A 9,391-nucleotide genomic window follows, 5' to 3' on the forward strand; every position below is an offset into this window, starting at 1 on the left:
CCCTAATTGGCCATGTCCCTGGCCTTGATTAGCCCTGTCTCTGGCCCTATCCCTAGCCCGAATTGACCCTATACTTGGCCATGGCCCTAATTGACCATATTCTTAATTCATAGAAATCAAATATCAAGGACAAAATTATGGCTAGAATCAAGGCCAGGGTCAAGGCCAAAAATTAGGGTCGAGTCAGGATATGCCTGACAGCCAAAGAGTAATACCAGGGCCCGCCCTTGGCCCTAGGCTCTAACACGCCATCAAGGCCAAAATCTTGAGCCCAAGCCCCTATTTAGGCTTAGGGCCAAACATGCACCCCTAGATGCTTTTATTTAGATAAGAGTTTTTTTTTTTACATGTAGGTCCCCTTAGTGGACCACAAACTAATGTTGTGTCCCCTTGGTGCAATATATTACCAACAACTAATACAGTTAGTCGTCGTTAAGCATATTCAAATTTCAAACATAGAGGGACTAAATATGCCCCTCATGTTATTTAATACATTGTGTTATTATAATTTTTTTCTTTTTCTTGAATATATATATAATTAATGCTTAATGACAAATTATCTCTTTTTAAAACCATATATTTACACGATGTATTAAATAACCTAAGGGGCACTTTGGTCTTTCACGTTTGAAATTTAAATATACTTAACAGCAGCTAACGATGTTAGTCTGTTTAAAACTCACACGTAATATATTACATTAAGGGGACCCAACATTAGTTTATGGTCTACTAAAAGGATCTACGTGTAAAAATCTCTTTAAGATAAAAGCCTACCTCCTTGACACAACCCAAACAATCCACCAATTAGAGACAGGCCCATATGAAGATAAAGTTATAGAAGTCCCTGTTGACCAATTCAAAATTTGCAAGTAAAGGCAGTTTGAGCGAAAATGACAGATGCGAACATCCAAATGAATGAAAATGAGGGATGTGGACATCCAATAAGGGATGGGTTCACTGAATGAAACTGGCAATAAAGTTTAAAAGAAGTGAATAAATCATGGCCAACCAGTGTCGCTGTCTAATCCCACCTAGTCCCTAAGCACTAACTGGTCAAAGTTTTCCCCAAGATCACTAACAGTCAATAATATATCCTATCATGTTCATCACCCATACCTGTGGTTCAAACATAATTAACATCAGAATCAGAAAAAAGGGAAAGGAGAAGGAGAAGCTTTAAATCTTCTATTTCCTGAAAAACTCACTGTTTCTAGGATTGAGAGATATGGTTGAATTGCAAAATGCATACATGAGACCAGAACAATAACCTTATCATTTTCCTAGCCTTCCCCTGACCTGAAAATCTCCCTAATCTGCATTTACTTTTCTCATTCTCATAAATATAGTTAAAGTTAGTCACTCTATATCTTGCATATAAGGGGGGAAACAATAAGGAAGACGAAGTCACCATGAAACCGTTAAGCCCTCATTATCTGTATTCCTCTGGAAGACGGTATCCAGTCATAACTATTTTGTCAGCAAACATCTTGCCAGTCTTGGGCATGACATGCCAGTGCAGTGTCAAGTTGAATTCTTTCCCTCGGAGGTTGCTTCCCTACATAATTGAGAAAGATAGCAGATACAGCAAGGCATTAGTTTGTGCACAGTTAAAAGGAAAATGAGCGACCAATGATGATGACATGTAAACTGTCCAGTGCAAAATGACAGTGACGAGGGAGGGAAAGAGAAAGTTGCATGCAAGTGCCTTACCTGATCGGTAAAACGATATTTGTTTGTTGTGTGAATTGAGAACTTAGCGTACTCTTTAGATGGTATAATACCATCCCACAGTGAAACCTGTTCAATAAAAATGTTTAAATCAAAAAAAGCATTGGACGACATTCTTCTATAGCAGAAAACTTAATGAAAAATAATCGCTGAATAGTGAATTCACAAGATCGTTCAAAATATCTATCCTCAGAAGTACCACTTTGTACTGCAGTTGAGGACTTAAAAGTTAAAATGACTTGCAACTTTCTTGTTCTTGAAAAACAATGTATTTTAACCTCTTTGTACCAGCTTTACCTTTCATACAGTATAGATTCTTCAAGGATATCAACTCAGGAGTATATACCATCAAAAGTTCAAAAAAATAAAAATAAAAATAAAATCAGGGATACATGACTAGGTAGTTATCATTGTTTTCTAAGTACCTGAACAACAGACTGTTATGGTAACCGGGCCAGAAGCTTCTCAAGCTCAAGCATTTACTTTTCTAGTTAGAGACCTACTTGGGGCTAACGTGGGATCCGCTCAAGGACCTACCGGTCATTAATGGTCGGCTTAATTGGTACCCTTTCGGTATGCGTTGCGAACACTTTCATTTTTAGCATCTATCGTCCACACTAACAATCCATCCTTCTCCCCCAAAGGGAGATTTTAGTAAATAACCAAATATTACAGTGGGGCTAAGGGTCAAGTTGGTAATTTTTCTTACATACTATGATGTCCATTACTATCTTTAACAAACAAGTGCTACCAAACCACTGGAGAGGAATTAATAAAAACATCTGGTTTTACCTCTTATAGAGTATACGTTCTTCAACAATATCAACTCAAGACCATAGCTACATGATGACCCAGCAGACACATGACCAGGCAGTTATCATTATTTTCCAAATGCCAGATCAAGAAGACCCTAATGATAAATGCTATTATGACCATCAGTATCTTCACCAATAAGTGCTATCAACCACTGACAGAAAAGAGCCACTCCTAGCTTGGTGGTAAGGTCTCCAGTTGTCAATAACACACACAATCAAAACCCAAAGGATATTGAATTTATGGAACAGAAGCGTCTGGTAAGCATATATCATAACCCAAAGCGTTCGGCTAACAGGTTTTGTTCTTCAAATATTCCTACAAGCAAGCATTCATGCATTCGGTGGCTCCACATGAAACATCACTGACTCACCCAAATCTCAAACTTGAGAAAGGAAGGATAAGAGATAAGTATAAAGTCATGAGGGACCTGAAATCTCTTTAAGTCAATGCTTCACCATCTTCAGTGTGGTACAACAAAAAAAATTAAAAAATAAATTAAATTAACTTGAAAAACGTAATTAATAGATGCCAGTGCAGCAGTGAGCGGAAGACCAGAGTTGGATAATAACATTTGAGTGGACAGAGTAATGAAAAAAAAAAGAGAGTTTGTTATAGAAAACAGAATCATACTCAGACGAAACCTTAAAGACACAACAGACATGTATATTAGCCTTTATGTACGGCAGGAACAATGTTCTAAAACCTAATGGATCAAGGGTTACAAAATTCCCATAGTTCTACGACAAATGTAAAAGTAGCTCTGGTCTTGCTACAGCACCAACTGAAAAGTCTAGATATATGTCAGGTAGATGAAGCAAACTTACTTGATTCAGGAGATTCTGCCGGGTTTCATACTCAGCAGCTAAAAATACAAAAACCTGAATTTACAGAGACAACCAATCAGATTGCAGCAGCTAAAAATACAAAAACCTGAATTTACAGAGACAACCAATCAGATTGTAGGTTAACTGTATAATCAACTTCTCATCAGGTCATTCATCCAAAAAAGGAAAAAAAGACTTCTCATCCAGGGCTTGAAATACATGAATGAACATCTGGCAAGCAAAACAAAGTGTTTTTGACATCAATCCAATAAAACATAAATGAGAAAATAGTCAGGCACTAAAAGATGTAACTTCAAATAGGCAGAAAGAACTTCATGTGCGCGCATGAGGTGCAATGCCCCTGGGCCCACACATGGGCATGCAAAATGACCATCATGTCTCCATGGAAAGGTGGAAAACCCAGTGGTAGTGGCAGTCATTTCGCATACTATTGTGTTTAGACACAACAGTAATGCACTCAGGTTGAATTCTTTTTAACTTCCAAGTATTAAAGGAGCAGGAAGAAATTTACCCCAACCCCCCCCCCCCACCACAAAAAAAAAAAAAAAAAAGAGAGAAAGAAAGAAGAGGAAAAAAAATTCTACATGGAGAAGTTGGGAAGACAGAAAAGGAAAATAGCAGAGAACATTTTCAGTTTCTACGGTCTTATTTCATGAGCTTCCCAAAAATATGTCAGGCAAGGGTTGGTTATAATAATGGAGAACAAGGAATTTAGGTTAGGAAAGGACTGCATTGAAGTTCTCAGTTAAGTGAGAAATTACTGCTGCACAGGGGAAGAGCAGCAAATGGCCACCAGTAGGGTGATGGGATCACCTCCCCTCAAGCGTAGGGTATAACATTGCCCTCCACCTCCCCCACCACACATTCAGGTTGGACCCCACCTCTGAAACCTGACAGGGTACCTCCCTAATTGTATGGTTTTTTTTTCCTGGTGATGTGTGTGGGGTGGGAGTGGGGGGGGGGGGGGTGTTAGTGAATCAGGTAGTGTTATACACCACCTTTGGGGGAAGCAGAACCAGATTCAACAGTAGGTAGCATGCTTTCAGAACTCTATCATCCTAAACTCATGTCTAGGTCCAAAATTGATCAATAGAGTAAAATTAGTTGAAACAGATGACTTTTACAGTTATACACCAATGTAGAAACTAAACAACATCCCCCCCCCCCCCCCCACCCCAAAAAAAAAAAAATTCAACTACTGGATACATAACAATCAAGGTACTCTTTTTTGTACCTACTGAAATCTAGGAAGACTATGATTATTGTCTTGTTTGCTTCTTGGTACTTACGCCGACTGGGAAAGCATGGGAATGACAATAAGTAGGCTGGACGTCAAGGCATATGAAATGGTACAGCATCTTTAAGTACTGATGTTATAGCAAAAACTAAGAAACCAATTAACATAAAACAAAGTCACAAGCTAATCTATTTAAACTGAATCACCTGTTTTGTGTTCCATGTAAACATTGATTGTAAATTGGCAGATATATTCAACGTCAAGCTGACCTGCATAAAAGAAAATCAAACATGTAGCCTTGAACTGAAGTAAAAACATTGCACCAATAAAAATGATCACGAACTGTCCAAATGATCATGAAGAGCACAAAGCACAAGAAAATAAATAAAAAGGAAATAAAAAGAAAGCATAACAACACAGTATGAGTGACCTTCCAAGCCGAGGACTTATTGCAGCTAACTAACCGTTATCTGGCAATGACGATGAGCACTAAATCGTTAAGAAGGAATAATGTTTGAATGGGAGAGGTCACAACGATGTCAATAAAGTTAATGAGAAGCATGGCCAGCAATGTTGTGTATGGAAATGGAAAGGGAAGGTTAAAAAAATGCTTAGGTACAGGTTTATTGATTAGTTTTTATCTTAGGGCGGCCTCTCTAGTGAGAATGTTTTATAAGGTCAGTTATTGGTTATAAAAGGTTTTTGAATAAATTACAGATCGCACGCTTTAGTGCCCTAAATTACATATTGCACATTCTCAAAATTATAAGTTGCACGCTCATGACTTTCCAGCCAAGATTCTATTAAGTTAGGAGTGAAATGTCCATCTTACCCTCATTATAGCATAATGATCGATGTATCCCCATTTAAGCCCTCTCACACCCAACCTTAGGTGGGTAAAGGGATAATCCCTTCACCCATCTTCTACCTAAATCTCACCGGAAATTATCCACCACCACCCCCAAAAACCACCCTAACCCTCCCCCTGTCAGTGACCACCGCCCTCACTGTCCCTGCCGAAAAATCTCAATCTCCGGTGAAGGCATATCTCACGATCTTTGAGATCTCCATTTTAGACAACTTAAACTGCCTTCTTTAATAAGATCAACCATATATTGAACCCCTTCCCAATTCCACCCATAGAGATCGACCTGGAAATGTTCCCGTTTTTGTAGATATCACTGAATTACCAACTCAGGTGTCCATCTATGTACAACAGGTTGGGGTGTTGAAAGCCTTGAAGTCCGCATAAAATATTTTTGAAAATATTCGTAAGAGAGAAAACAAGTTGACTTGATTATTAACTCGCAACTACCAATTTTTGCAAACCTTGGACACGCTGTGGTTTTGTTGGTCATTGGGTTTAATTCTTCACCCACCTAAGGGTTGGGTGTGAGAGGGTTTAAATGGAGTTATGAAGGTAGATTGATTATTATTACCATAATGAGGCTAATATGGACATTTCATTCTCAACTTAGCAGAATCTTGGATGGAAAGTGATGAGCGTGCAACTTGTAACTTTGAGAGTGCAATTTGTAATTTAGGGCACTATAAAACCCATAATCATTAGACAGACTGAATAGCCTGGTGCCATTTCACGGTCTACCATGCACTTTTCGTTCATTAAATCTTTAGTCATTCAACTGAAGAATAATTTCAAAAGGCAATCATATGAATACATGATGTTACCCCTGGCTAGTTTCATTTACCTCTATAATAGAATGAGGGATCAGAATATAATGCAAAGATCACTCAGTTGTGTCAAATGCATACAACTGGTAAAAATACCAACTAAAAAAGTTAAAGAAGCCCATTAGAAAACCCACATTAAAGATGTGACTGTGAATGATAATCATGCAATTGATAGTCCCAAGTCCTCCAAAAAAAAAAAAAAATCAGTGTCTCCTTCAGAATTTCCACCTTCAGAGACCACACAAGGTCAAGTGAGAGACCAGATGGACAAAGAAGCAGAGACTTTGTACTACTTGTTTCAGATACTTGTTTCAGATATTACTGTTTCGCTAAGGCCACTATCATGCCAAGCATGTTAGTTATCCCTCTGCATTTTAAGAGAAAATTGATGTAAGAAAACGAAAGCAATGTCCATCAATCTCTACACATATTCTTGTAGGCTAAGATTTTATGGAAGGCTGTTGTTCAGTGCAAAATATAGTACGGAGGGTTTTCCCAATAGGCACAAGAGATAAGAATGTTTTCAATACTAAATGGGGGTAGTGGGAGATGAGGAGAGGGATACAATGGGGAAGGACAATTGGACTGGTTGGGGTCGGTTATGTTTCATAGCAAGTTCTTAAGGAAAAATATTTGCAACTAGGATTTTTAAGTAGGATAAGATGATATACTTTTGGATTTTATTAGGAGGAGATTGACATACTCCAAAAAGGAGTTCGTGAGGACTAATGCAGAGAAAGTTCAACTAAGAACCACTCTACATTATGATCAATGACAGATCAGTAGTAGATTCCAGCAAAAATGTCTCTAGTTGAATGATGAAGACATCAGCAGTAACCAGACCACAGATCTATATCACCAATGGTGGGGCTAGGGATTGCTGATTTATTGGCATGAGGAAAGCTTGCTACTCCTTCAGTTGAAGCATTGCCTTGAGGATTGACACATGTTTCCACAATTTAAGGGAATTAATATCACTTGCAGATGCATAACATCCTAGTGCAATGTGGAGCTAATCTACATCTCTTTTTCAAGCGCAATGTTGCCCCTGGAGTCTGGTTCTCTTCTCTCAAATTTTTTTGGGATTTTCAATCAAAGCTGAAAGATTTAAAGGCTATTTTTCTGTTGTTGCTGAATCTTCACTTTCTGAAGAAAGCATTTGATTTTGTTACAGATTGTAACCATTTGCATTTTGGTTGGGGCATGTATGTTTGTATACATAAGTTTACAGTTAGGACATTACATTTCAGCTGTCATAACGAGAGGTTCAGTCTATTCAGCACAGGTTAATATTTGGGATTCATCTGCTCTGTTTACTACAGATTGTTTGTTTATTATGAAGTAAAAGGATATGGTTGTAAAACTAGTGTCTTCAATAGGAGTGGGGTTACCATAGACCGCAGTCATGAGTCATGACTGGCTTGCTTGCTTCACCAGTAACTTATCAGTGAACTTATTTATTTTTTGCTGCTCTGATCCAAAACAGAGATAAGTAGGGGCACAATGCTAAGCCATTCTTTTAGCCTTATAATTCAACACAAAAGAATTGAACAAGTTATTACTAGAAATAACAAACCCCCAGGAACCCACCAGATTCTAAATTCAATATCTGCAGCCTTCCAGGTGACTAAGCTTCCAAAATCATGCAAAAATCCAGCAAGTCACAAATTTACAGACCCAATTAGCTAAAAAGTGTAGCAAGAATCGCCAAATTCTCTGAAAGCCTTGAAGCCATTTACCATTCTAAAGCGTGACCTAGTGCGTATTCAAAAGTTTATAAGACACTCCCAGGTAACCCTAATTATTTACTCTATATAAGTCTGCTGAGAAAACGAAAAGAACGAAAGGGAAGAAATATTACCTCGTCATTTCTATTTGGTTGTTTCTGAAACCAGTTAATGTTCAGAACCTATAAAAATCAAGAATTTCTAATCAAGTCAGTCAGATCAGAAGAGACAAAATCGGAAAGGAAGGGTCACAGATTTGCAGTGGAGAAAAGAGGAGAAGAGCAATTACTGTTAACCTGGACATCGGCGATGGGAGAAGGGTTATTAAAATTGTCAGAGAAAGAAGCCATTGCGCACATCACTGCCAAGATTGTCACCGCAAAAGTAAGCACAGCGTTCGCCCGGTAACCGAAGGAATGCATTCTTTCTCCCCTTTTCTCTCTCTCTCTCTCTCTCTCTCTCTCTCTGTCTGTCTTTCTTGGTTGTCTCTCGCCGGAAAACGATGCAGAAGTCGATCTTTCTTCGGAGGATAGGAGGAAGAAAGGTAAAGAACGCTTACGTTACCCTTTTTATTGTTTACCTTCGGACAGTAGAGTTTCAGTGGTTTTCACAATATGGAGACGAATCAAGTAAAACGAAACAGCATCTTCAAACAAACCTCATTGGTCTTTAAACGGTGAAAACAATCTTATGTAATGACGTGGCAAGAAATGTCATCTTTTGCTGATGTGGTAGAAGTTATGTCCAATCGTCTTTCGACCAGTAATGCCAATGACGAACACAAGAGGTCGTTAAATTCAGGATTAGCTGTCCAACTATGACCATTGGTTGACCACGTTTTGACGGGAGCGCGATCAAGCTGCTAATTTTGCCAAATTATTTGAGAGATATATGAAATTTTCTCCCAAATGGAATATGAATTTGTTTTTTGAACCCATGACTTTTACAAGGGCGGTAACTATTTTATAGAAGAAAGATTTGGACTTTTCATCTCATTTATTGATCAATACATTATTAGTCTTTAAAAGTTTGGTCATGATGGCCCTAACCGGTCTTGAGTCCGAATAGAGTTTGGATTCAAGAGGTTGGCCTTGAAGGCGGGTTAGGGCCAAGGACGAGCCTGTCGTAACCCATCCCTGTTTTTTGTCCTGATGTTGGCTTTAATTTTGACCTTGATTATGACCTTAATTTTTTTTTAATGTTTGATCTCAATGAATTAGAAACATGGATAATGTTAGGACCAATCAGAGCCAGGATCAATCAAGGTCAGAGCCAGGGCTAGGTACAGGGCCAAAAACAGGTCCAATCAAGACCGAAATTGACTTGATTTGACCCTTTAAGGCTTT

At 38.4% G+C, this 9,391-nt stretch overlaps 1 protein-coding gene across 1 annotated transcript; it reads right to left on the reverse strand.

Moving 5' to 3' along the window:
• Positions 1 to 714: 714 nt before the first annotated feature.
• Positions 715 to 8,674, reverse strand: LOC149008409 (signal peptidase complex subunit 3B-like). Its single transcript, XM_089166484.1, has 6 exons — positions 8,342 to 8,674; positions 8,180 to 8,227; positions 4,833 to 4,895; positions 3,369 to 3,422; positions 1,711 to 1,797; positions 715 to 1,555 (listed from the first exon to the last, which is right to left on the reverse strand). Exons 1-6 carry the CDS (start codon positions 8,465 to 8,467, stop codon positions 1,430 to 1,432), a joined length of 504 nt encoding a protein of 167 aa, XP_089022610.1. The 5' UTR covers positions 8,468 to 8,674; the 3' UTR covers positions 715 to 1,429.
• Positions 8,675 to 9,391: the final 717 nt, after the last annotated feature.

The sequence above is a fragment of the Hakea prostrata genome, chromosome 8 (assembly GCF_041222555.1).
Source record: "Hakea prostrata isolate BN-2017 chromosome 8, UWA_Hpros_2, whole genome shotgun sequence".
Taxonomy (NCBI): domain Eukaryota; kingdom Viridiplantae; phylum Streptophyta; class Magnoliopsida; order Proteales; family Proteaceae; genus Hakea; species Hakea prostrata.

Bases quoted from the DNA above. Each gene is read 5' to 3' on its own strand.
- LOC149008409 (XM_089166484.1), bottom strand. From the start codon at position 8,467: ATGCATTCCTTCGGTTACCGGGCGAACGCTGTGCTTACTTTTGCGGTG. The intron at 8,228-8,341 runs GTTAACAGTAAT...TGATTTTTATAG, and splicing joins CTCCCATCGCCGATGTCCAG to GTTCTGAACATTAACTGGTT. The intron at 4,896-8,179 runs GTAATATTTCTT...TCTTTTATGCAG, and splicing joins AACCAAATAGAAATGACGAG to GTCAGCTTGACGTTGAATAT.